Raw genomic sequence first — 27,815 nt, 5'->3', positions numbered from 1 at the left:
TTTGTTCGATCTCTTATATCTTTCAATTTATCATTTTTACTTTAAAAAATAATTATAATATATTTTTAAAAGATATGGTTAAAAATATTTATATATTATAATATAAATGATTTATTATAAATTTAAAATATGAAATTATATATTAAAAATATTTTTTTTGTAAATTTTAATTTTAATATAATTTATATATTTAAAAATATTTATTTATTATCAATTTTAGTTAAGTAAAATCAATATCTATCTTATACATTGCATTTGTTATATTACTAGTAAATGTATTGTGATATAATATTGGTTAGATATACTACGATGTGAAAAATATTTATATTGTGATATAATAGTATAATGAGAAATATTAAAATTTTAACATGATATTAGTATAAAATATTTATTAGTGACATTTTTAATCATGATTAATCTTTGTTAAAGATTTTGAGCACATACAAAATACAAAATTTTCTCTTAACATAATTTATTTATACTAAAAATAAGGATTCAAAATCATTATTAACACTCTCTAATACTCTTTCTCTAACACTTTTCTAATGGTAGGACTAAAAATCTTTTTGTTTTAAAATAATAAATAAAATAATAACAAAAATTTGTTAAAATAAAATATCAATATCACTTGTCCATGTTTAACCTTTGTTATGTAAAAAAATAATTATAAAAAAAAAACTCATTAAGCTAGTAATAGTTATAATATCATAAACGTGATTAGTCTCTAACTTTATGAATTAGATATATTTATGATAGAATAAAAAAAAATTAAAAATTTATAAAAGTGTTTTTTTTTAATTTGTTATTGGGATTATCAATCTATTAAATATTGTGACTGTCCATGTATTCTCATATTTTCACATATTAAATACTTAATTTTATGGAGTAAAAAAAGTACTTTGTTTTATTTTATTTATTATTATTTTGTGTCTGTTGAAAATATAATAACGATAACAAAGTTAAAATCTAAAATTTTATACACTCAATTACACATTTTCATCACTAAGTCAATTTTAATAGACTTTAATATACTACTTGATTTTAATTTTATATTTAATTTGATTTAAGAACTAATCTAGACAAATTCTTTCTAAGAATATTGCTCAAGATCCATACTTAACAAAAGATAAACATAATATTATTTTTATAAAAATTCAAAACGTCATAAATTAATTTCACATATTTATATCCTTATCCTTATATACATATATATATATATATCCTATGATATTACTCTTATTTATCTTTTTTATTTTTATTTATTTATTTATTTATTCTACATCTATACACAATTAAGACATGATTATTAAGTTTTTACTATCCATTAAAAATTAATTGCTACCTTTGAAATTAATTATATGCAATTTATCAAACACTCAATCTTTTTCTTTTTAAAATCATTCCTTTTTTTGTAGGGTTTATTTTCTAATTATAAATATATATAATTATGTAACAGACTATCATTCTTCTCACATAATCTTATTAACTAAAAAAATTTATTCATTTGTACTTTATATTTGACAATGAAATCACAATAAAATTACTACTTTCAAAAAGCACGTATTTTCTTAAAGGATAATCTCTTTTGTGTATGCAATTTATATGAAAGAGTTCATTGCTTTTATATAAATAAGATTCGTTGTCTATGTCCTCCACATGCATTAATGTTCTCGATATGCATTTAACTCAAACTCATTCATATTCTACATTTGTCCAACTTTTCAATGAAGCACTCAATTACAAAAAAAAAGGTCACATTTTACATCTATCCATATTCCTAATGAAGCACTCATTCATATTCATCTTTAACTCCCAAACTTCTTATCCTTTCACCTTTTTTTTTCTTCTTTTGAATCAAAGTATATAGATTTTCCAATCATGAATAAACCAAAATTACCTTTGTTTAACCTTTTCTTCATTTTCACCGAAACTACCTACATTACTTTTATATTTTACGGTGTATTTCATTGTATATTATTTAAGCATATATTTATATTAAAAAAAGTGAGAATATGAGATGTTATTAACTTCAACAACTATAAATTGTCATTACTTAAACTCCAAAGGTTAGTGGAAGGTGATTATTTATTTGTCGATGAGATTATAAGTGGTAGATGATGAAGAAAATAACAAACGATGAAAAATGTAGGAGAGGGTAGTGTATATAATTTTTCTATGTAAAAAAAAAGTATTTAATTATTACTATTTAAAATATTTTTTAGGTTTATTTTTGTTGAATTTGAAGGTTGTAATTTGTTTGGTTAGGTTTTTGAGTTTTCAAGGATTAAGTGATCTAAGATCACATTTGATGTTACCAAAATACTTTTATAATTTAATTTTATGTGTATGTGTGTATAATATTAGTGGTTATGGATAGTAAAATGAACATGAGGATGCTAAAATAGTCTATTGAAAATGTAATTGAAAAGATGAAAAACATTGAGATTTGAAACATTTTCATAGGAAAATGATTGATTACTGTGCTATCTATACATAATAGGTTGTATTCGCCACTAAGGATACCAAGGAGAATCGAAGGAAAAAAACAGTTGAGCAATGCTTCACCTTTTTGTGTTGAATGATATTTCATTGGAGGACATGCATAAAGATATATGTGATGGTAATAATTTAAGAATTATTTTGAAAACTACAATTTCAGAACCTCATTAGATTTGTGCAATTGCAATCTATTTTCCTCCTTTTTATTGTAGTATTATTTTCCCTTGAGTTTATATTGTATTTGTTCGATATATTTTTTTTAAACAATTGATGGTTAAGAATAAAGGTAAACCTATTATTTGTACAATAATTACACCACATTTTGCAAGGAGACATAATGAGATATAAGACATTTTTTAAGGAATTATTTTTATAACAATTTATCTGGTGAGTTATTTGTTTTGATTGGATTTATGTATTTTGCATATTCCAAAAGCACACTATTATTTTTGTTCAAACTACTAATTTTTAAAGCATCTTTATTCATTACAACTTATTATCACATTAAAAAATTAATTTATATAATTTAAATAAATTTATATTAATTAATATATTCATAGTTTTGTACATCGCACGGATTTACAAATTAAAAAGTTAGAGTCTCGATTATAATTTTTTTAATTTAAAAATTTAACTAAATTTTTATAAAATAAAATAAAAACCAAATGATATTTTAAACTTTGCTGTTATTATAGATTCAGTACATCATTAGGTTCTTAAGTTTTTTAAGATATTTTTAATTGAGTGTATGAATTTTAAAAATTTTCTAACTGAGTATTTGAAATCAATTCTTAGCAACTTGAAATCTTAAAAAAACAAAAATATTTGCGACAATTTAACTACCTCTAAAGAACTAATTACAAATATCAAATACTTTATTAGAATTATTTTTAATTTAAAAACCTAATTTTAAAATTCTTAAAAATTTCATGAACGTATTAATACTAATATTTTAGTATGTACAAATGCACTAAATAAATATTTATTTTATATAATTATAATTTATAATAAATAAATAATTTAAATGTATAAATTATATTATAATTAAAATTCTTAATAAATATTTTTAAACATATAACTTATATTTAAGATTTCATTAATTATGTTATATCATAATAGAAGTTATCTTTAATTATTGATAACTTTTAAAAATATATTGAATTCAATATAAAGCTAAAAATAAAAATAAATAAATAAAAAATTGAGAAGAATATCTATAAATAAAAAAAAAAAACTCTTATCTTAGAAAATCAACTAAACATAATTTTATTAAAGAAAAAGTTATAAAAGAACTCTTTTGCAATTTAACTATTATAATTTAAATTTTTTTTATTTTTTTTTTACAAATTGAAGGAGCTATTTAACAAGTTTTTTTAGTTTAAGGCTTAAATTTTTTATCATATAATTTCGCAAATGAGTAAATCTTATTCATTTATTTTTATTACAAATGTGGTCTCCTATAATTAATATATTATAAAAAATGAATAAAATTCTACTTTAATAAATACATTTATTCAAAATTTATTAAAATAATTATTAAATATTATTGAGTTATCACAAAGTCATATCAGAATTTGTATTTTCAAGTTCAATATTCATTGTAATCATTAAAATCTTATTTTATTTTGATAAGCATATTTATATTTTTAATGTTCACTCCCACTCCAGCCAAAAAGTATCCTTCTCTAATTTTAAAGACTAATAAAAAGATCAAATTTATAACAAAAAAGGTTTGAAAATTAAAATGGTGTAAAAAAAGGAATGAAAATTAAAGTGTTAGTTTAATTTATCTAAACGTGATTCCAACCAAACACATGCACCTGAAACAGAGGTCCTTACCTACCCTCTGGTCATTCTTAGTGTTGTTTGTACCAACACATGATGTTATTGTTAATGTTTCCTTCTTCACTCACCAACCTGTGACCACCAAACCCATTCCATTCCTCAATCTCCAATGGCTTCCGCGCCCACCCATTTCTCTCTTTCCCTCCGCACCAACCAACAAACCCCAATCCCTAAATCCTCTTTCTTCTCCCTTCCCAAGACCCACCTCCACTTCAACTCCAATAACTGGCTTTGGGCCTCTGTTTCCACCGCTCGCAAATCAAGGATATGCGCCTCATCATCGTCGTCCCAAGTCATGGATCCCTTCGCTGCTAAATCCCAACCTGCACTTCCCGAAATCGTCCAAGTCGATTTGGGCAATCGGAGCTATCCCATTTATATCGGATCCGGGTTGCTACACGAACCAGACTATCTCCAGAGGTAATGATTACTTCATCAATTCAATATCTTTAACTTAATTGTGTTTATCTTTTTCCTGTAATTGTTTCCGATATGTGTGTATGTGGATTTGCACTTTCGGAATTTTCTATTGTGCAATGTGGAGTGTATTGTGTCTTACTTTGGCATGTTTGAATAAATTTATTTCCGAGCTAGGACATAGAGACTGTGTGAGTAAACGTCTTCAGAAACACTCTTTAGTAGAAGAAAATAGAAAGGAAAAATAAAATTAGCTTCTTGACAAGATAAAATTAGCTTATGCACAACTTAAAAGAAAAAAGTTTTTGGAGAAACTGACATGAGAGAACTTCTACAAATTAGCTCATACATAAACTAATTTTAATTTATGGATTTTCTTTCATATTTTATGGAGAAATTCATCTAATCAGACTCTTTTAAAAGAAGAAGACGAAGAAAAGAAGAAGGTAAAATGAATTGAATTTCTTAGCTCCTATAAAAGTTAAGGACATAAGTTGATTTTAGCTTATGGAAGAAGTTGAATTTAGATGAGAATCCTATTTTTTTTTTCTTCTTGTACTTACTTCCAATAATTGAAGTTTCTAATAAGGCATGAATTTTATTACTTGTTTAATGTTTATTCTAAAGTGCTCTATTCTTACTAGATAATTGTGTTGTAATAGGCATGTTCATGGGAAGAGGGTCCTAGTTGTAACCAACAAAACGGTTGCACCACTTTATCTAGACAAGGTTGTAGATGCTTTGACAAGGGGAAACCCAAATGTTTCTGTGGAGAGTGTAATTTTACCTGATGGTGAGCAGTACAAGGACATGGTAGGTCGTCTGTGTTCGAATTGGGTGTGGTGCTTGTTGGTGCTTTTGGGAATTACATAAGAAAGTGTTTGTGTTTGACTGATAGGATACTCTTATGAAAGTCTTCGACAAGGCCATCGAGTCGCGACTGGACAGGCGGTGTACATTTGTTGCCCTTGGTGGCGGTGTGATTGGTGACATGTGTGGCTTTGCTGCTGCTTCCTTCCTACGTGGTGTTAATTTTATTCAGATTCCTACCACTGTGATGGCACAGGTCTTTTGCTGCTTTTTTTTAAACTACTTTTATTGTTATATGTTTATTTAACCTCTTGTGGCTCGAGCTACTGTTAATGGTTCTAGTCTCCACTCTATCTATGTTGTTCCATTCCCTGTTTATTATGTTCCCAGGTCGATTCTTCAGTTGGTGGCAAAACTGGGATAAATCATCACCTTGGAAAGAACCTGATCGGGGCTTTTTACCAACCTCAGTGTGTGCTTGTAGACACAGACACATTAAATACGTTACCAGATAGGGAACTGGCATCAGGGTTTGCAGAGGTTATAAAGTATGGCCTCATTAGGGATGCAGAGTTTTTTGAGTGGCAAGAGGAAAATATGCAGGCATTACTGGCAAGGTAAATTTTTAATTAAGTACTGTGCTGTTATAAGCTTTTGTTCCTGCTATTAGTGCGTTCCATTCCATTTTCATTACTGATAGGTGAAACATCTAAGAGGTCACAAAAGCTAATTGTCTGGGAGATTTATGTTAAAAACTGTGTATTTTGGCTGGAAAAAGTACCCCAAGCTTGAGCTTTATGACTTGACATTATTTATTACCTATGTTGCACAGGTACAAATTAATATATCCGATATGATACAATGCAATAGTTTTCTTGAGAAGTTTAAGATACAGGAATACCTATATATTAAACAAGATATGTTATATAAGTAAAAATAAAATAAAACTACTTACACGTGGTTATCTTATCCATATTCAAGGTTCATTGTGTTCCCCCTCTCTCAAGTCCCTATGTAATACGTAGTAATTGAGGTTGGTAAATACTGGGAAGATGACGGATATCCAAAAAAGTGATACACCAAAAATACCAAGTACTGATATATTATATGAATATGTGATTCAGATACAATTTTTGGTTTACCCGTGCATCATAGCTTATTAGTGCCACATAGTTTCTTGTTCCATTGGTCCATTCATTTTTATCAAAATGTTGTGCAACTGCTTTCACGTTGCCCTTTCATTGTTCTAGTTTTTACAAGTTAATTTCATCCACTGCAGAGATCCTAGTGCACTGGCATATGCTATAAAGCGATCTTGTGAAAACAAGGCTGAGGTTGTTTCCTTAGATGAGAAGGAAAGTGGACTGAGGGCAACATTGAACTTGGGTCATACATTTGGTCATGTAAGTGATTATTGTCTGTTACTGGTTATCATCTTATTGAGAAATGCTAACAATACAATATTTAACACACTGATGAAATTTATTGGAAATCATAATTTTTTGTGGGGGTCTTACTTCTTATTTAATGACTCTCTCTAGTTTTGTAGTTTTCAATAAATTTTATGCAATAGTAGAATGTGTTAGAAAGAGTATGTTGCTAGAACTCCTCTTTATTATAGATTCTTTACATCCTCTTTATTAGACAGTCTCTCAAGTTCTTTAAATGTTATAGGTTTTAAAATATAATGGTTAAAAATCCAAAATGTTTGTTTTTTTGTTGTGACATTGAACTATTCCCAAAAATGTTTGTTTTATGCATTTTCCTTTTCAGTAAATTTTCCTCTGATTTTAACTCTTTCTGTGGCACTTATTTTAGGCAATAGAAACTGGGGTTGGCTATGGGCAGTGGCTTCACGGAGAGGCTGTTGCAGCTGGCACGGTAATTCTTTTAACAAAATAATATCGTGAATTTTGTGTTTAATACTATAGGTCTATTTTGAGGAACCTGTTTGCCATGTACACAGGTAATGGCTGTTGACATGTCCTATCGCCTAGGTTGGATTGATGATTCTATTGTGAAGCGAGTTGGAGACATTTTAAAACAGGCTAAGTTACCTACAGCTCCTCCTGAGACCATGACTGTGGACATGTTTAAATCTGTCATGGCGGTAATGACCGATGCTTGATTCTCAGTACCTTTTTAATGTTTAATTTCTGTTTAGTAGGGTTTATGGTTCATTTATTTTGGTATATCAGGTGGATAAGAAGGTAGCAGATGGGTTGCTAAGGCTTATCCTTCTAAAGGGTCCTCTGGGAAATTGTGTTTTCACGGGGGATTATGACAGAAAGGCCCTAGACGATACGCTTCATGCATTCTGTAAATCTTGATTTTTGTGCTCCATGTTTCTATTGCAGCTTTATCCAATTCCGTTTAGTGGGTTTTTTGTATGTTGTGATAACCTCACTTGTATATTTCTTGTGTACTTTGGCTGCCAACCATGGCCCCCATTATGTATGCAAGAGTCTATTACGAAGTTGTATTATTAGAAATTGAGGAATGATCAATAATTATCATTTGAGCAGATCATATTCTTCTGATCTTCTCATCTTTTTTGTTGCTCATAACAATGCTGAAATTTATCTCTGTTTCTGTTTTGGGGGGAGGTGGGGGTATGGTTAAATTAAAGGCAACAACCTAAACCTGATGGATGCAAAATAATCTCTTGTTCTGAAGTAACAGTTAAGAGAACTCAGTGGCATGAAGAATAAGATGATTCCTCAAATTCTAATATAATTAAATGAAAACAGTTCCATTGGGGGTGTGGAAGCCAACTGTTACAGTTGCATATACTGCATGGAGTTTAGAAATGGACGATTATAATTTTCATGCGGAGAATGTAGTGTAATAAACCAAATATAATACTTATAAAAGTAAAGGACCATGTTGTGCCTGGAAAACAAAAAAGAACTACGATGTATATATAATTAATTGATTACCAATTTACCATTCTTCACAAATATAGTTGCATTATCGCCGAAAAATTTCCTATCTACCAATGCAAAATCTATTGTCTGATAAACAAATAAGTTCATGTACAAAATCCAAATTTGATATTACAGATTCCTAAACAGCTAAAAGGTTACTAAGAATAATGTCTAAATCTGCCTAAATTGCATTTGAACATGACGGAGCAGCAGTATCCACGGTATGTTTTCTATTTTGCTGCAAATTGTATCTCTATTGAGGGTTAAGATAGTTTCCCTTTAGCTTCCCTAAACTATATGCAATCTAGTTTCCCTACCATTTCATCTAATACAACCAGAAGATTTTCCTTTAGCTTCAAGAACGCTATTGAATGATAACTGGGAAAACAAAAAGATAGAAACAAGGTTTTAGCTTCATCCCCAATCTATTATCATCTACAATTTATTCCCAAAAAAAAAAGAGTTTATAATTCAATCATTACCAACAAAAATAGGAAATGATTTTTTCATATTTTTAGAACAGGTACATGATTCTAGTTGCAGCCCAATAAACCAACCATATAAACCATTTGAATGTTTATAATTTTATTTAATGTATCAACTAGATTGTCGTCACGATAACAAATATGGAAGGTTTAGGGATCCATAATTCAGAAGTCCAAGCTTTAATCTTTTTTAAGATTAAGGCTTGAGAGATTTTTAGGGCTTTGGCCATTTTAGGCTCAAATCATTCTCAAACAAAACCCGATCAAATTTAAACTAAAAATACATTCAAATACACATAGGAACATTATTTTTCAAGAACCAAAATATCCATAACAACACCACATTTATACAGAGAAAAAGGCCAAAAACACATGCAAGATGAAAAGTTTATATACTATTATGTATAATCATGTATATAACATTTTAGTCATAAAAGTCACAAAGAAAGCTTTTTTATCAACCAAGACAGTAGCTAAATATCCAAAATAGTGCATATTATTTTTACACGGTAAAAAAACAAAGAATATAACTCAAGACGAGAATTTTTCACTAAGCCATGAGCATATGCACACATTTATGATATTTTTAAGTACAAAATCAATAAGAGATGCAATTTTTAAGTACATATTTGATACCAAATAAAATAGTTTTATTTTAATCCGCAATATCACAATTAGGATAAAAGTTAAGATATGCTTATTTATGACTACAAGTGACTAACCATAATAATTTTCTTCAAATATTTGGTTGTAAAGTTTACACTGTTTATTTTACAACACAACCAAATTTTAGTTGAATTAACTATTAAAAAATTTATACATACAATCACAAAAAATATTTAATTAATCTTATTATTTAAATTAGGGTTTCAGTTAGAATAGTAATTATCAATACTCTTTAATTATATAAAAAAATGTTTGCACATAGCTACTAAATGTGGCCAATGGAATTTTTCAATAAAGATCAATGAAATTGGTAGATATTTCACATCAATATCATAATTTTAAAAAAATAAAGAATATTGGAAATTTTTTATATCGTTCTTGATTTAATTATAGTCATTTACATTCTTTTTGTTTTGCGGATTAAGTTTCAAATCAGATAGCGTACTTACCGTTGTATATGAAAGCCCAACAGAAGAAACAAGAAAAAATGAATATACAAGTTTGGTGTCTACTATCAATATAATGGTAATCATAAATTTTGTTGGTTGGCGTTTCATATTCATTAGACATCCTAATCAATCAATGATGTTTGCTCTTAATGTATATCTTTAGTGAGTTTCACAACATGCTGGTACGTTGTACCAGAAAATAGATATATTGACATTGTTGAAAAAGAAAAAAGTTAGGTATATCTGTATGTTCTTTAAATTTTGATTAAAAGTGGTATTTTTACAGCAATTTTGATTAAAAGTTTAGGGTTACAGAAATGCGGAGTTGATGGGAAGTGGAGGGACTTTAAGGGCAACCATGGCTTAATATCATAGATAATACATTATATAATAATAAATTATTAGTATATTACATTATTCTATAACCTTTGCTTGGTAAACTATTTTTTTTATATAAACTAAATACATTTATATTTTTAATAAATATTCAAGTTTATTTACTTTATACTAAAAATAATTAGATATTTAAAAATTACAATGAGAAAATAATGTAATATAAGTTGTATATTTCTTTCATGAATTTGAATTACATCGACAACAACACTACTTTGACCCCTTTACTATTAGGTCAATCATAGTAATTCTTAAATAGTTGTATATGTATCATTATTTTATTTTAAAACAAGGAATATTGTAAGAATTTTTTTTGTGTGTGTGTACATTGACAACAATAAAATTTAAATTTAAGATTATGATGTAAAATTTTAGTTATTAAGCTTATGTTAATGCTTTCAAAGTTGTTAAATATACTTTAAAATAAGACTTTTTTATTTTAACAAAGAAGTATAACTCTTTCTATCGAATTAACCTTTATAGAAGTAAAGTAATATATCTAATCGTGATTTTATGTCCAAATTAAAGAGTGAATCTCAGTCATTGATTAATAAGTACAAGTACATGACTATTTTATTAATAATCTTTGGTAATAAAATTTATTGTATCTTTGAATTTAATAATTATGTATTGTTAGTGTAAAATCTTTTACATTATTAATTAATCATAAATCACTAGAAATGACATATTTATATTTCTCTCATCTTTCTCTTTTTAAATATTAGTTAACTAGATTATAAAAAAAATTAAGTGAAAAGAGAGAAAATTATTTTAAAAAATTATAAAGATAATTTTAAAAAAAGTTCAAATTATTTTTTCATCTACTTTGAAATTTTGTTTGGTTGCAACTTGCAAGGAAGAGAAAAACTTTAATGGAGAGAAAGAGATATAACTATTTTCTTATTTGATTTATAAGGAGAGGAGAAAATTTTCAAAAATTATTTATCTTACTCTTGCATTTTTAAATTTAAAAATAGAAATAAGAATATTTTTGAAAAGGCTTTACTATTCTTCCATCTAGAATTTGAATGAAACAAATTTGTTTAATATAAAAACTCGTGTGCTTTCTTTTTGTGGGGGCAATGGCTATATTTGGTTGCAAGTTGAATAAGCTTTTATTAGATATGATTTTAGGGCGAGTTTGCGTGAAAGCATAATGAATTTAAAAATGTAAAAGTAAGAGTAAGAATAATGAGATTAAGAAGAGGGGTGACCACGAATTGATGGAAGAGGATCCGAAATTGTGTGCGATTAAAAGGGGAAGTTAAACTTAAAATGGTATGAATTTGATTTGAAGAATAAAAAAAGAGTTGAGTTTGTAATCGTAATGAGAGAACGGTTCAACAGGAAAAACTCGCGGGCCAAAAAGGTTCCCTCTTTCTCTCTCTCTCCTCCGTCAATGCCTTCTCCTCTCTCAGCCTCTGTTTGTTAGGGTTTCCTCCTCTCTCCTTTTTCCATTCCCCCTTTCTCTTTCCGCATTTTCGCAGCTAGGGTTCGTTTTTTCGCAACCCATTTCCTCTCTCTCTCACATTCCTCTTTCTCTTCCATTTTCATTCATTCCTTTTTTTGTTTGTGTGCGTGTGTGCGTGCGTTGCTTGGCGCAGATGTGTAATTGAGACAGAAGACGAAGAAGAAGTTGGAGGGGGTGTGTGATCGGGTCCTCAGGTGAAGATCTGAGGCTTTTCGCGTTTCTTTTCTTTACTCCGAGTTCCAAAGATGAGCGCTTCTAGGTTCATCAAGTGCGTCACTGTTGGGGACGGTGCTGTGGGCAAAACCTGCTTGCTTATTTCCTACACCAGCAACACTTTCCCCACCGTTAGTTATTTCTCCTTTCTAATTTTCCATTTTTTTAGAAAAAATCAAATTTTTGGTTCTGGGTGTTTGTTGAATTCCGGGAAAATGAAAGTTTGGTTGCATTTGCATGTTATCTTCATTTGGGAGGTAATGGGTCATGTTTCATGGGCTTACTACATGTGTTGAATTTAAATGGGTCTGAATTTAGTATAATTGGTAACTTTGTGTTTGAATGTTTGGTGGAAAAGAGAGGCATTGTCGTTTTTTTGTTTTCACTGGGGTTTTTTGTTGAAACAGGATTATGTGCCGACTGTTTTTGACAACTTCAGCGCAAATGTGGTTGTCAATGGGAGCATTGTGAATCTGGGTTTGTGGGATACTGCTGGTAATGCTGCGTGATTGTGTCTCTGTGAGCTTTGTGATGTTGGAAGTTTTCTCTGGATTTATTGTGTTGTTTGTGGAACAGGACAAGAGGATTATAACAGATTAAGACCTTTGAGTTACCGTGGTGCGGATGTTTTCATACTGGCTTTCTCTCTCATAAGTAAGGCCAGTTATGAAAATGTCTCTAAAAAGGTACTTCCGGTGTTTTGAATGTGTTTTCTCTTCATTCATTTGAAAATAATATAAGGTTTCCGTGTGGCATGTAATGAAGGATGTTTTATGTTACGAAAATATTTCATTTATAAAAAAAAATAAAAAAAAGGTGATGAATTGCTTGTGTTGGTTGGTTTGGTTTTCAGTGGATTCCAGAGTTGAAGCATTATGCACCTGGTGTCCCCATAATTCTGGTTGGCACAAAGCTCGGTAAGTTTATTGCTACATTATGTGATACTGATATGGTCATACCATGCATTCGTTAGATTGCTACATTATGTATGAACTTAACCCTGTGGATTTCATGATTGGTAAATGTTGATTTTAGATACAAGTGCAACATTCTAATTTTGAACTTTCCATTATCTTAGTGATGAACTGCTGAACCAGATTGTTTTTTTTGGCCGGAAGCGGGTGGATTTCTGGTGCATTTTATTCTTTTTTCTTTAGATTTTCTTCCCAATTGTTTTTTCAACTTAACTGTTACAGCCATTAGGATCAGCGCTTGTTGACGTTTCTGGTTGGTTGTTAGTTTTATTCATACATTGATAGGCTGGCCCTGCCTCTAGACATGTATTCAAATTTTCAAATAATCTTCCAGTGAGGTTCATAGCCTTTTTTGTTCTTTTGAGTGGACAAATGGTTGTTTAAGTTTCTTGACTGGTGCATATTATATGAATGGTTTCCTCCACTAAGAGTCTGTTCCATATTATTTTGTGATTTGGAATGAGGTAGACCTTCGGGATGATAAGCAGTTCTGCATTGACCATCCTGGTGCCGTGCCTATTACCTCAGCTCAGGTGAATATTGCTTCTGCCCTGGAATCTTCGTTTAGTTATTTAATAAATTAAATCTGACATGTGCATTCCCTTAAAGGGAGAAGAGCTTAGGAAGCTGATTAATGCACCAGCTTACATCGAATGCAGTTCGAAATCACAGGAGGTACATGGTTGAATGTGTTTCTTCTCTTCTTCTTTTTTCCCCCCTTAAATCACAATGGTTAATGCAATATTTTTAAATTTATTTGTGGCATTTATTGCAGAACGTGAAGGCAGTCTTTGATGCAGCCATAAGAGTTGTCCTTCAACCACCTAAGCAAAAGAAAAAGAAGGGTAAAGCACAAAAGGCCTGTTCAATATTGTGATCCACTAGGTGTTAACATTTGACTGCCCTTTGTTCTACCTGTATTACCCTCCCCTTCTTTCTTTTTATCATTTCTTTGCTATTGAAGAAGTTGGAGTTTATGTGGGTGTTCCTCGGACAAATACTCTAGATCTCCTTGAAGCATAAGGTGGTTTAATGCTTTGCTTTCTTTGAATTATTGTCAACTATAATAGTCAAATTTGCATTTCATGGTTCCCACCTTTTTCTTATAACTTCCGTTTTGATTTATGTATTAATAGACTGGAATATCCCAGTTAGGATAACGACCTTGTTTGCTTGAAGATATATATTTAAATTATATTATATTTCGATTCAAGGCTTGGCCGTGTGCACAGGTTTAGTTGTTTCTTAGTTGTCATTTGGCCGAACAGAATAGTTAGGTTGAAGCAGTTTCTTCCTTTCCTCGTATTATTTTTATTCACGTTGTCTCCATGACAAATCCCAAGTGCCTCGAATAACAAACGCCAACAAAAGTTTTTCTTCATCCATTAAATTTTTTTATGACGAGTGACTGCCCTTTTTTATGTGTTGTGCTAATCTCTGGGCGTTGACCTGACCTTAGTAAGGTGTTTAGTGGGTTGAGTTTTTGCAAGTCAATTTCATAAAATTCAGATTACAATGTCAACCAACGTTACTTTTTTATCCATTCTAATTACAAGGTACGAATAGTACGCAAAGGAAAATTATTAGTGTTATGAAAAGTCAAATCTATTTTGGTTTATGAAAATGGATTTTTCTTCATGTATAATTATGGTTTATGTTGCATGAGAATCACGCCTACAATAGCGCGGGAAGTGAGAACTACGATTTTCACCGAGTCAATTATAGACGAGACTCGGGTTGATGATTGGTTTTGCCGAATCGTAACCTTTCTTGTTAATAATGTTAATAACTTATTGAACTACAACTATGGAGCAAAACAATAAGCAATCAAATAACCTTTCTTGTTAGAAGCCAAAACATGAAGCAGATACACTTATGGATTACCCTATTTGAAAGACAGAATGTATGAAGCGGAACACTATAAAAATATAGGAATATGAAATTACTAATCATGTTTTAAACTATTGAAAATCTAATAACTCAGCCTTTAGAAACATGCGCGACTGCGGTACTCTTGCTTAGCCCCATTTTTGTAATCTTTAACCAACGTGTTTACATGCGTTTTCAGTTGCATTCACCTGTCTCAATTCTTATGTATATATTTTTTAAAAAGGTATGATTCTTTCCCTTTGGATTGACCTTACAAAGAAAAAGATTTTTTTAAAAGGTATAATTCTTTCTCAATTGGATTGACCCTTGCAAAGATAAAATAATATATCTAATCCTAACTTCATATCTAAAACAAGAATCCAATACCGGTCTCAATTCTTACAATTTTTTATTATCCCTCAATTATTCGAAGAATTTAACTTCGAAATTAATATAAAGATAAATAAAGCCAAAGAGCGAGATGATAAATCTGAAAGACAGCAAAGCATCCAAAAATATCCAACATTCCATTCCTACCTAAAAATGTACCAATAATCCATAATACTTAATACAAACTAGTTAAATGATAATAATAATAATAATAATAAACCCCATAATAAGAGAATTCTATTATAAAAAAAAACCGAATTTGTTTTTAATTTTTCCCAAAAGAAACCTTAAAGAACATCAAAGTAACTTTTAATTTTCTTATAATAAGTCTTTAGTTTTTAAAATCAAAACACAAATCATCTCTAGACTTTTTTCCTTCAATTTTTTATTCCTCTTCCACCTCTTTCTAAAATTTTGTTTTTACAATTTAATTTACAAGTATTAAAAAAATCGTAACACATAGACTAATTGTCTGACTATAGAGACTCTGCACTGGAAATCCACAAATCCGTGTAAACACTTGTGCACACTTTTAAGAATTAAAATATAGCAACTGTACTACAAATAATTTCACTTAACTTATGTAAAATTGAGGGGGGAAAAAATCTAGCAATGTTTAATAGTGACTCGGTCTGTTTAGCTACACAGTGAATGGGAGTCCTAACTCAATGACCGAGTAGTTTTGCTGCCAGCACATATCAGGAACACACAAACTTGTGGTTCTTCAGTTGAAATCCAAAGACAATTGAAATCAGTTGCTGAACAGCCCAAGAACAAATTGTTTCAAAATCTAACATGAGAATATCACTCATCCAGCATGTGAAACCTTGATGGCTTCATACTTCTCGCCAACTGTGCCACCTTTTTGTTTCTGGAACTCTATGTATCGCATAGTACTGGCTAAGAAAGCATCGGCAGCTGGATCTGGAGTTGTGCTGTCACTCTGCATTTCATTCATAATTAACTCAATCAAGCCCTGGATAGCAGCAACGGTGATTTGTAGGTTTCCCTTCTCAAAGAAGTAAAGATACCTAGAAAAAACATACACATTATCATTATTCCATTTTTTACTGTTGCGAAGCAAAATACTAAAAATAAACAACGCTGACTCGTGATTATAGATGTTAATCTTACTTGTTCAATATCTCAATGAAGAGCATTACTGATCCGGTGCTACCTCGTGCTGCATTTGCCATTTGTTGGGCAGCATTTGCAATTCTTAAAGCCCGCTTGAGACACAATAGGACCCTGGTTCAAAATTTTAGAATATAACGACAAAAACATTAAGAATCAAGATAAGATAAATAAAAGAAAAAAATTCCCAAATTCCTACATATATTTTTCTCTCCTCACCCTGCTTTTCCAGCTTATAATGTTCTGCATGGTCAATGTAAATATATATTCATTCCCTTGAGGGTCGGCAGCATTGACAAAATCATTCTTACTCTTATCTAATACCATATATTATAAATTCAAGTCTTCATTCTTGAAAACATCATATCATTTATATGTACTCTCTTTCTTATGCAGCCGCACGTCTTCATTTTGTAACATGTCCTTTATATTAAATCAATACTTCCCCCCCTCTTTAATTAGAATTTAGAAGCAAAGACGATATTTAGTTTCCTTTATTATTTTGATCAATCCTCAAATATCTTCAATCAACATTAAGTATACTGAAATATATACAAATACGTGTAAAATGTACGCGATACTAGATAGCTACATATGTAGCTCATAGTTCTATAAATTTGAGATGGAATTAACTACAATAGGATTATTTGGGCGGGCAAACAATTAAAATTCACCAACTATTTCTGTTCGACCAAACAGCAACCACAAAACCCTGAACAATCTAACAAGCATAGCACTGCAAAGAAACAAGCATTCCTTAGAAGTGTCAATGGAAACAAACCTCTCTCCATCTTTCATGTTATCATGATCATCAACCCAAAACAAATGTGAGCATGCGTACACAGCTCTGCATTGATCTGGCTTCTTTAAAAGCTTTGCTGAATACTGTCGAATGAGAAGGCACCAAAAATGAGGATGTAGTAGAGAAACATATAAAGCACTATGTAAACAACGAAGTTCAATAATCACCCCTGTGGCCTTGTGAGTTAAAGTATCCCTGTTTTCAACACCAAAGACATGCATCCTTTGAAGAGTTCCTATTATTAAATGGATCGCTGTGATCTGTGCTCTGGAATCCTATTATAAAAAACATAAATGCATAGTTGAGCACAGCTAACTCGTAAATTTTTGTCAACACAGACATTCCTCCTCCAAACTCGGTACAATCCAATGAAAGAAAACAGGACTGTTTTCTTGGGAAGGGAGAGAAGTACAAAACTATTAGGGGGTACTTACAGAAATTTCTTCTTCATATAGAATATAAGCTTGAGTGAAAAATTCATAAGCAACGGGTTCCAAATCACAGTCATTTGCAGCCTAATGCAAGAACAGAAACAATAAAATTAGCAAATTTAGTTTGGAAATATCATTTTGATATGCTAATTGCTAATAACCAAATATATTCTAATACCTCAGCACATTGCAAGTACAACTGCAGGGCTAATTCTGGTGCCAGGACACCTGACAAGGTCTCAATGGTCTGAGAAAAACAAAAGTACCATCAAACAAATTAGCCAATTAATTATGCATAATATTTTAAAAATACATTGGACACAAACCTAAAACAGAGAAATCATGCAAATGTCAACTGTTTAGAGTATTAGTTGTTGTACCAACAAATCTTCAGTCTATATAATTAAATATTCAATCATCATTTATACAAAATTATGCTGGCATAAATCACCATTAAAAAAAACAAAAACCCACATCCTTTTATTAAGGGAGAAAAAAAAAAGCATTACCTGATTTAGAAGCTGAAAAATTTTCTTCGGTGTTGTTGATGCATCATCTCCAAAAGGATTTTCTTCCTGACCTTGCAATTGTCTGACCAACTGTAATAGGAAAGTAACATACACAGAATAAATATACTATTTTGCATTATTAAAAAAAAAAAAGCAGAATAGTAGAAGACATCCATTTTCATTTTCATTTTCATTTTCATTTAAGATAAAACAGGGGAACAACACTGGAAATCATCAAGTAAAAGATAATATGATGAGTCTTGGCATTTTGAATTTGATTTAGATACCAAGGCTCATTGTGCCACTTTATCTCAATGAGCAATGGAGCTCCCAATATGACTCCTGCAAGCTGGAAATAGAAAGATAAAATTCTTATCTGATGATGTTTACAACTAACTAACCCATTTGCCTCTTTTATCGAAGATGTCAAATAGAGGACAAGTTAATTATCAACTCAAGCTTCTAGCATGAAGTAAGCATGTTAAGTATGTTAAGTAAGCTATAATCCAAGATTCCAAATAAATTATGTAGTAAAATCAAAGAAATATGTCAATCAACCTCAACATCAAAACCAAGCCAAGAAGCTAAATAGATTTGGTCTCCAACTTATGCTTGCTGCCAGCACCATCAATTCATCATGATGTAAGAAACAAACAAAGCAAAACATCACAAAATAAAAACAGGCAATTAATCAAAAAGGTCTGCCAAACCTTTAAAGAAGAAAAAACAAGAGGTGGAACAGTGAAAGGGAGACGTTTTGGTCCTCCAGCCAGTATGTGCTTCCTCACAGTATCTATGATCTGCAATTTAGAGCATGAAAATTATGACACAAATTAAAGGTTGAACTCATAAAATACTAACACAACCCCCTACCCCCCTGAATAGGGGGTCAACAATGTAGTTTGCAGTCACAGGCAACATATCAAGCATCATTATGCTCTAGTTAGAAACATTAAAATAACATAAAATCATTCATATTTACAGGAGTCCATGACCAGCAATGATCTAAATTAAAATGTTAAAGTAATACCCCAAGTTAATTTCATTTTAGTTTTTAACAAAGATTTCTTTTCTAATATTAGCCTGGGTAAAATCCATGTGCAGCTTTCAGTACAGAAGCACTAGCATGTAAAAAGTGAAGTCAGCTGAAATTATTAATTGGAGTTTGAAAGAGAAAATCTCCAGCAGACAAAAAAAATAGTACAAAACATATTTGTTTTGATCATCATCATCATAACAAATGGATATAAGAAATTCACCTTAAACATTTCTTCTGGATCATCATTATAAAGCATCTGGATTAGACGGGAAACAGAATTCTGCTCCTCTTTGAAATCATCTTCATCCAACTAGGGCAAAGGAGGAAAAATAAGTATAATGCACGGAAAAAACTGTTCAGAAAAATAAGGAATATTTATCTTAAATTTATAAGAACATATAAAACATTATATTATAAAAGTGACATCTGACATGTAATGGAAGAAGTCAAATGGGCATTGTAGAAATAGCCTCATGAGAGTAGTCATGGTACTGAACTGACCTCATTATTTGGAATACCATCAGAATCCTTGATAAGCCCCTTTAAAAGTTCAAACAATGCTTCAACCTACAAACAAATCATGCTATGTTATAATAAGAACTTGAACCGACAAGCAGACAAGTAAAATATAACATACCTTTTCTGAAGTAGAAATGCGTGTTCCATTTTTCATAATGCTCTGAATAATAACAGTTGCCATGACCTTAGTAGTTGGAATATCAAGGTATTCCATTATGCGAGGATAATTTGAAAGCTTCAAAGCAATCATAATATCGTTATATTTCTCTAGTGGGGCACTTAATAGAGCAACAATCTGCTTGGTTGCCCTGTTGTCCTCGATTTTCCCTTTGCCAGAGAGTTTTTTCACACATGCTCCCTAACAAGCAAACACAGTCAGAGCACGGGGCTGAGAAAGCAAAGTAATAAGTTTGCTTCCTTACATTTAAAAAAAAAAAAAAAAAAAAAAAAAAAAAAAAAAAAAAACTGTTGCTAAATATTCAATCAAATGTACATGCATTAAATGCAGCAACTATATTCTAATACATAAAATTCTATCAAAATTGTGTCTTTCTTTGAAAGGGTATTAGTGTATAGCCAGGAGTTAAGAAATAAAACAATGTCAATGGCTACATTTAGGTAAGATTAATTGTATGAATCAAAAAGTTAACATGAATGTGCTGAAACAGTTTCAATAAAACATACCAAAACTTGATCAGCATAATCAAGTCGGTCAGGGTGGACATGAAGAGTAAAGGTGAGAAGGGATGAATATAAAGTTACAACTCCAACAGTGGGCATGTCAGGCTGTGCCTCTATCACCTGCATAACAATTGAAGACACCGTATTTCACGATCCATGAGCATAGCGATAATAACATTAAACATTGTATCATAGGAAAAACACATGAGAAAGATGTAAAGAAGTACACTTTTCTCTTCAAGAGCATCCTAATCAAAAAGTATGAAAAATAAGACAATTTCAATATTCAAGTGGAAAATGAGAATCAGAACAACAAACTCAAAGTTCATAATCGAAGACTGAAAGTATGCATTATGAAAGAAATATTTAATTATAAACAGAATGTAAAAGAAAGAGGAAGAATCAAAGATTAACCAGAGTATTTCACTCCCTGTAAAACGGAGCATAACCCAAACATGCATAAAAAAGATGCACAAAGACATGGATCATTAGAATATCTAAATATCTCATCTTATCATTATTATATCATATCATATGTTGACATATCCTATCTTTGAGGAATACTTAAGTTATTCTATCTCATTAGATTCCTAAATTAGTTAGGATCAGGAGTCCAGAATTGATAGAAAAAGGTTAATGCCTTGATTTAGCATCATGTCATTACACATATATTAATATTAATTTATTACTCAGCATTTGTTGTCTCTCTTCATCCTTCCTCCTTTCCTACTATAATTTTAACTATGTATTAGAACAGTACAATCCCCAATGACCTATATCCCATCACTATTTCACTGTCATGTTGCCAATTAGCTGTCCTTCCAAGCTCTGTAGCTAGAGGCCCATCCATGCATGCTCATGCACCCTTTCCTGTCAATGCATGTAGTTTGTATGCCCCTCTCAATCTTTTTAGATCATAATGCTACTGGTCCTATTCTGCTATCTTCTCAATAATGGCTCCGTGTTCTGTTTCAACATCATAGGTCTAGTTTCACCAACTTCAGGTAGCGTGTCATTAATCCCAAACATCTTTCACCTTTTTCATAGCTGCTGCTTTTGTCCTATTCTTTTAAGCCTTCTCCAGTTGCCATCTGTTCCCTGCCTCACCATCTTCTCCTTTCCAGACCCCCTTGCGCCTGTTCCTGACCTTCCTGTGGCTGTTTGGCTACCTTGGACAGCAGTTTAGTGGTCCAATGGTCAACACTGACATTCTCTCCCTGTTCATCAAGTTTGACAATTTTGAATTGTTTCTTGGTGCTCTTTGTTGTGGTTATCTATGGCCTGTCATTGTTTTAGGCTCCTGTATGGCTCCTGTCTAATGCAAGCACAGCAGGTGTCTAGTCCCAATTATTTGTCCTAGATGTGGTCTGTCACTTCTCCAATTCCAGACATGGCCTACCATCTGGTCCCCCTGTCTCTGGCCTACTCTCAACTCGTCTCCAAACACAGATGCTCTGGTCTCATCCCTATTCCCAAATTTATCACCTATTCACCTACCACCCTTTAAATTTATTTTTTCTCCCTTGAGAGTGTGTAATTGTAACAAGCTTAAAGCCTAGTAAACTTCAGTATGAGAGACTGGTAGGCCTTGTTTGTTTACTGTTTTTTAAAAAAATTGTTTGATGGTAAAAATTGCATTCCCTGTGAACTAAGAACTTCCTCTTTTCACATTGCGCAAACAGAGTGTGTCGTATGCTTGGACTCCTTCCTGAAACACACTTACAAACAGAGGATGGGTGCAACTTTTTCACAGTAGCATGTTTTCTGCCTTCTCGCTCAAATGTTCTCTTCCTTCGATCAATGGCATGCTCCTGAGCCCTCACACTCTCACTCAAGCTTCTCTCTCCCTCCCTCTCTCTCTCCTGTGACTGAGCTCTCGATGTAGTAAAAAGAAACTACAACTAGTACACAGCTTCTCGCAACTGCTGGAACAAGATCATAGTTGAGGGACCCATAGAAAGTTGTGGACAAGGAAGAAAACAAAAGAAGAGGAAGAGAAAACAATTAATAGCTGTTTCTGCTTTTTAATTTTAAAACACTATGTTTACAAAAAACTTTCAAAATTTAATAGATTTTAAATAAGAAATTCGTTATTGAAAAGAGTAAAACTGTTTTAGAAAACCATTTTTGAAATTAAAAGAGAGAGAGAGAGAGAATAAAACAGGCTCTTAAAATATCATGGAGAACATCTCATCATATCATTATAAATTATTTTATCAAAATATGTTTACATATTTTTATATGACCTTTTAGGAATAGGATCATATTTTGTTATGAGTTAATCACCTATACACAGTCAGTGTAAAGATTTTTTACACTGGCAACCAATCATATTTTTAAATAATGCCATGTCATTTGCTTATTTAATGAAATAATAATAAAATAAAATAATTTAAAAGATATGATTGGTTGCTAGTGTAAAAAACTTTACACTGGCAGTGTATGAATGATTAACTCTTTTATTATAAAGTATAATTTGTTTCCTTAATTAGTTAGGATCAAGAATCTAATCTAATATCTATTATTAGTAATTTAGTATAAATAAGGGTTAGTGCATTGCTTTTGCATGACATCAATTAAAATATTTTAATATTATATTATTTTTCAGAGTTTGTTCTGTCTTTTCCTCCATCTCTACCGTGCAATTTCAACAATCTCTAAGCATGATTAACAGGTGACATTGTATTTGTATTATTCCTTTGAAATTTTCTTTTGGTGACAGCACATTAAGAACTTTATCATTCATCACTTACGAATCAAGTCTATCAATTAGCCTATAGTCAGTCCTTTGTTAAATCATAGTTATCAATCTCAGATCCGGGATGACTGCTATTTTAAATGTTATAATACAAACTAAATAGTAAATATACTATGCATATAAATAATCAAAAAACAAAACAAAATATACAAAAATTAAAGAAATCCATGACAAATAATATGTCACAGTTTGCACACACGATCACTATCAACCTAGGGGCAATAAGAACATAGTAATGAAGTAAAAAAAAAAATGAAAGATAATGGTGAAAATTAATAGAAAAAAAAACATAAAAAATTAGATAAAAATTAGTAGAATGTGAACTAGGAAGTATAAAGGAAGAATAAAGAACAAAACATATGAAAAAAAAAAACAGTCTTAAAAAGTGTGAAAGAACAGAGGTAACTTTTTTGTGGAATATTTTACCCCGAAAAACACCCTCATATCAGTGTTTTAGAGGTAAAAATGAGTTTTTGAAGGTTATATGCTAGTGTCACTATAGCACACGAAAAGCAGCTATTTTGGCTGCTATTGGGGATGTAATGGCCCCTATTGAAAACTGCTCTGCTATTTGAATCCCATTGAGCAGTCCAACACAGCTTCGCTCCACCACTCAGCTATAGCCTGCTATTGGTTATTATGGGTTAAATCATGTTGGTTGCAAAATTAGACAACCATGATACCTTCTTGACTTCTAGGAAGCAAGCAGTATAGAGATACATATGTTTGCACTAGATGACAATAATATCTGAGATAAAAACAAATGGGGAAAAAAATACCTTGCCAATGGCATTGCTTAATTTGGAAAATGCTTCCACTTGCAAAAACTCTGGCAACACCTCTGCACTCGAAGCAGCATAATTTGAAAGCCTTTCCATTAACTGGGACAGTATTGTCTTGATATCAACAAATGGCTGAAAAATACAGTTAAAAAAAAAAAAAAAAAACAGAAAAATAGTAAGTGACGATACCTACTGGAACTTGCAGCATAAAACGAAAATTAGATGTAAATTTTATAGTTCGGAGCAAAGTACACTAGCCACAGTCAAGCATGTGTTTATCGATTAATCCAGAGGAGAAAACAATTGTATGTTTAATTAATAAAACCATGGCATTCAACACAGAGTGGCTCCCTTGATGTCACTTTATTGTCCGATGTATGAGACGTCAACTAGAACTTAGAATGCAGATGCTAATTTATTTAAACAAATTATTAGTACCTCTGTACCATAAATCAGAAAATTATAAATCTCAAAAATAAAATATAATTTAAAATGCTTCAGTGAGTCTAACATTATCTGCAAATAAATGCAACAAAATATAGGTAGGGCATGCTGGCTTTCATCTATTATCTATTACATATGAACAGACACACTCAATTATTTAACTAATGCAAGCTTCAACTTAAAGTCATATTCTATAGGAAAAAATTGGAATTTATAGACACCAGATACAGCCCCTCCTCAAATTCTAACTCTACCGGTATTACAGCTGACTGATAATTGTGAAATAGTTTGACAGCTCGGACAATGTGCTAACTCAGAAAATTCTAACTATATTGATGTTTACTTTCTCTATTTTTCTGAATATTATGATAAGTATCTTCTTCATATTTTATTGGTGCTTCTTCACAACCCTCTTTGATGTATAAAACATTTCATGTTTTGGAGGGAGAAAAAACATATATACATCAAGGCATCCTCCAGGAAGCAATACAAAAAAACATGCAAGTTCACTAGCCTGAAGTTGAGGGTAAGCACCCAGCAGCACATCAAGAGTTTGCAAGTGATACTCATCGGGGAAGACTTGTATTATGCAATCCATCAAGTAGAACTGAGCCAACTCATCTTTGCAATTCACTACCTGTGCATGATAATTGAGAAAAAGGAATAGGTTTTTTTGGTTAGATAGTAAACCATGTCTTCGATGATTGGAAATAGAAACAATAAAGCAATTAGACCTGCTCCAGTACTCTGGGAAGTACAACATCTTTGTACATATCCAGGTCAACACCCTCTATCTGACTGAGAACATGAAGATTCTTCCCAACCTAACAATGTATCAAGGACAAAAAAGCAAGAGAAGCCTTCTATAAGCATTGCATCATGTATACAACTCCATTGTAGTGAAGCAAACCAGTTTACAGGCTTCAGGTATTACAAGATCACGCAACTCGCTCCTTTCCTTTTCCCGTTTCTCCTTCTCCCGGGCAGGCCCCTGCAGACCAGAAAGCCCGACAGCAAGCCTCAACTCAGGGTCAGCTAAGAGTATGAATGATTCACATGCATTACTACACCTGCATGTCCAGAAATCATGCCCTCATGATATATTTTACCCTCGTGATGTGCAACTATTGTGACGACATGCATGTCTGAACATGAGTGCTGTAATGATGTGCAGACAATTCAACCAACCTGATGTTGCATCCGCACCCAAAGTTTGTTCATTTCAGTGAAATTTTGGATTACAAACTCTACAGCATCTGCTACAGTATCCGCATCCCTGCAGTTGTCAAATTAGGCATTCATGCATGAAGTTCAATTTCAAATTGGTGCAGCTTTAAAATAATTGGCACTGCCCCACAAACAAGGCATATACAAAAACCAGAGTGAATCGGAAAGACAGAAGAAAACCAACCAACAACTAAAAATAGGAAACAAAGAAGGAAGATCCACTATTCTAAAGACTAGACACCAAGAGTTGACATCATGCATCAACACTGCAAAGGTGCGGTGAGATAATAGTGTGGTTGGTGGTCCAGACTCCAGATAGAGAAATGGTTATGCTTAGGGTGCCATCACTTAGGTTCCAAATGTTCACTACCATTGACACAGCTCATTGAAACTTCAAATCTGACTCAACTAAGAAACCTCAAAGAGGATTAACCTGCCTAAGAAGGGAGCAGAGAGCAAAAAACCTTGCTTACTCACCCTTCGTACTCTGAACCAATATCTGGCAATTTATCCCTACTAACTTGAGAAAGGTAACTTCTAAGAAACAGTCCACGAACAGGATGCTGAATGCCACGACACATCTCCACAAGATCCTTAAGAACATCTTTTGCAGGAGCTTCCTTGGACTTGATGTATACTGATCCTACCGTACAGAGGAGATACCTGATCACAATAATAAAATTAAAAGCTCACAAGCAAGAAGCATATTAAACTTGAAAAAATGAACACATCACCACTGCAAAACTTCAAAACATTAAACCCTTCTCACTGAAAATCAGTGTAAACAACAAGGTTCAAAACCACCAAAACATATGCCAAGGCATCAGTGAGAGAAGTTATGACGAAATAATACCAATCTCGGAAATACATCATTAGTAGGAATCATAAGTATCAACACGACGGCACATTGCTTCACAAAGAGATAAAATGAAATAAAATAATGCACAATTAGAGTTCAGAAACAAGCCTAAAAACAAACGCATTCCGCCATAGGGACCGCAAAGATAGTACTATCTATGGTAACAGAAGATTCCAGAATATTTTTATATCACGAACAGCATATAATCAACAAATACTATAAGACGAAAAACGGAATCCGCAACACCGCCACTTACAGTCGAGGCAAAATGTTGCCGGCGTGTTGAACGAGTTCATAAAGATCAATAATGGAGCAACCGCGACGAGTCTCTTCCTCGAAGAACATCTCGAGCTTCCTCAACTGATCGAAGGCGCGCATGTCTAAAACAGCAATTAACAATTCGCAATGACAGAAAAGAGTTGCAGGATCCAACGGAAAAAAACAAAACAAAGCGAAGGTGGATCTGAGAGAGGAACTGACATAGTTCGTAGTACTTGTGCGGAGAAAGCTTGGAAGTCCTGAGCTCGGAGAGCATCTGAGCCGAATACTTGAGAGCATCCCTGAGATTGTTGGAGTCCTGCGACGAATCGAAATTGGATCCAATGAATTAGGAATTTGAAAGGCGAATCTGAAATTAGCGTGATGGAGGGAGCGTGGAATGGAAGAAAGAGAGAGGTTAGGGTTTAACGGAGGAGATACCAATGCACGGTGCATGTAGAAGGAATTCTGCTGAAGGCCAGCGATTCCGGCGGCCAGAAACTTGTCTTCATCTTCGGTTCCGTCTAACATCATTCTCTCTGCCTCTAACTTGGCTTCGATCCCTCTTCTTAACTACCGGTCCAACCAAGCTTGTGTTTGTTCTTCGTGCTGGTCTCCGCTTGGGATTTACGTAATAGAGAAATGGAGAATATGCCTCCTCTTAACCTCTCCCTATTCCTACTTCACCCCTGTTAGCCTTATTACTTATTTTTTACTGTGCTTTATGACCTCTTTTTTCTCACCAACATCTTAATTCTTTCCACTTCCTAAAAAGAAAACTACCAGTTTAATTTTTTTCTTAAATGACTTTTTACTTATGTAAACTGGGGTTTTTTATTTTAGTCTTGAAAAAATAAAATCTTCCTCCCTACAAATTTTTTGTTTCATTTTTTTTCTTCCCTGTCATATTAATCGTTCATTCGTTCTAATAAAAAAACCAAAAAAAGTACATGGATTAAAATAG

The 27,815-nt window shown here is 32.0% G+C and overlaps 3 protein-coding genes across 5 annotated transcripts; 2 read left to right on the top strand and 1 right to left on the bottom strand.

Moving 5' to 3' along the window:
• Positions 1 to 4,330: 4,330 nt before the first annotated feature.
• LOC109800929 (3-dehydroquinate synthase) lies at positions 4,331 to 8,095 on the top strand. Its single transcript, XM_083067067.1, has 8 exons — positions 4,331 to 4,764; positions 5,424 to 5,574; positions 5,660 to 5,827; positions 5,962 to 6,188; positions 6,851 to 6,974; positions 7,390 to 7,452; positions 7,538 to 7,681; positions 7,770 to 8,095. Exons 1-8 carry the CDS (start codon positions 4,454 to 4,456, stop codon positions 7,899 to 7,901), a joined length of 1,320 nt encoding a protein of 439 aa, XP_082923193.1. The 5' UTR covers positions 4,331 to 4,453; the 3' UTR covers positions 7,902 to 8,095.
• A 3,553-nt stretch (positions 8,096 to 11,648) lies between these two features.
• On the top strand, positions 11,649 to 14,362 carry LOC109800932 (rac-like GTP-binding protein RHO1). Of its 3 annotated transcripts, none has more exons than XM_020361865.3 (8): positions 11,664 to 11,860; positions 12,096 to 12,306; positions 12,583 to 12,670; positions 12,752 to 12,861; positions 13,029 to 13,092; positions 13,618 to 13,682; positions 13,759 to 13,824; positions 13,925 to 14,362. In XM_020361865.3, exons 2-8 carry the CDS (start codon positions 12,208 to 12,210, stop codon positions 14,024 to 14,026), a joined length of 594 nt encoding a protein of 197 aa, XP_020217454.1. In that variant the 5' UTR covers positions 11,664 to 11,860; positions 12,096 to 12,207; the 3' UTR covers positions 14,027 to 14,362. The 3 variants fall into 3 exon arrangements, with proteins under 3 accessions (XP_020217456.1, XP_020217454.1, XP_020217453.1); XM_020361864.3 differs by having other exon boundaries at positions 11,664 to 11,983; XM_020361867.3 differs by lacking the exon at positions 12,096 to 12,306 and having other exon boundaries at positions 11,649 to 11,860.
• A 1,553-nt stretch (positions 14,363 to 15,915) lies between these two features.
• LOC109800928 (vacuolar protein sorting-associated protein 35A) lies at positions 15,916 to 27,526 on the bottom strand. Its single transcript, XM_020361858.3, has 21 exons — positions 27,293 to 27,526; positions 27,074 to 27,170; positions 26,850 to 26,973; positions 26,212 to 26,397; positions 25,696 to 25,783; positions 25,442 to 25,498; positions 25,242 to 25,331; positions 25,022 to 25,144; positions 24,061 to 24,195; positions 20,527 to 20,643; positions 19,961 to 20,200; positions 19,825 to 19,890; positions 19,544 to 19,633; positions 18,995 to 19,084; positions 18,285 to 18,374; positions 17,954 to 18,022; positions 17,779 to 17,859; positions 17,512 to 17,619; positions 17,324 to 17,427; positions 16,543 to 16,656; positions 15,916 to 16,439 (listed from the first exon to the last, which is right to left on the bottom strand). Exons 1-21 carry the CDS (start codon positions 27,383 to 27,385, stop codon positions 16,217 to 16,219), a joined length of 2,385 nt encoding a protein of 794 aa, XP_020217447.1. The 5' UTR covers positions 27,386 to 27,526; the 3' UTR covers positions 15,916 to 16,216.
• Positions 27,527 to 27,815: the final 289 nt, after the last annotated feature.

The sequence above is a fragment of the Cajanus cajan genome, chromosome 11 (genome assembly GCF_000230855.2).
Source record: "Cajanus cajan strain Asha chromosome 11, NIPB_CcT2T_4, whole genome shotgun sequence".
NCBI classification, from domain to species: domain Eukaryota; kingdom Viridiplantae; phylum Streptophyta; class Magnoliopsida; order Fabales; family Fabaceae; genus Cajanus; species Cajanus cajan.
This window is presented reverse-complemented; position numbering and strand designations above follow the sequence as displayed.

What these genes read in the sequence shown, in the direction of transcription:
- LOC109800929 (XM_083067067.1), top strand. Translation starts at nt 4,454, where the DNA reads ATGGCTTCCGCGCCCACCCATTTCTCTCTTTCCCTCCGCACCAACCAA. An exon ending in ATGCAGGCATTACTGGCAAG is followed by an intron (nt 6,189 to 6,850) that starts GTAAATTTTTAA and finishes CATCCACTGCAG; the next exon opens with AGATCCTAGTGCACTGGCAT. An exon ending in AGGCTGTTGCAGCTGGCACG is followed by an intron (nt 7,453 to 7,537) that starts GTAATTCTTTTA and finishes CCATGTACACAG; the next exon opens with GTAATGGCTGTTGACATGTC.
- LOC109800932 (XM_020361865.3), top strand. Translation starts at nt 12,208, where the DNA reads ATGAGCGCTTCTAGGTTCATCAAGTGCGTCACTGTTGGGGACGGTGCT. An exon ending in GGGTTTGTGGGATACTGCTG is followed by an intron (nt 12,671 to 12,751) that starts GTAATGCTGCGT and finishes TTTGTGGAACAG; the next exon opens with GACAAGAGGATTATAACAGA. An exon ending in ATGAAAATGTCTCTAAAAAG is followed by an intron (nt 12,862 to 13,028) that starts GTACTTCCGGTG and finishes TTTGGTTTTCAG; the next exon opens with TGGATTCCAGAGTTGAAGCA.
- LOC109800928 (XM_020361858.3), bottom strand. Translation starts at nt 27,385, where the DNA reads ATGATGTTAGACGGAACCGAAGATGAAGACAAGTTTCTGGCCGCCGGA. An exon ending in TTCCCAGAGTACTGGAGCAG is followed by an intron (nt 25,145 to 25,241) that starts GTCTAATTGCTT and finishes TATCATGCACAG; the next exon opens with GTAGTGAATTGCAAAGATGA. An exon ending in TGTACTTGCAATGTGCTGAG is followed by an intron (nt 17,860 to 17,953) that starts GTATTAGAATAT and finishes TTCTTGCATTAG; the next exon opens with GCTGCAAATGACTGTGATTT.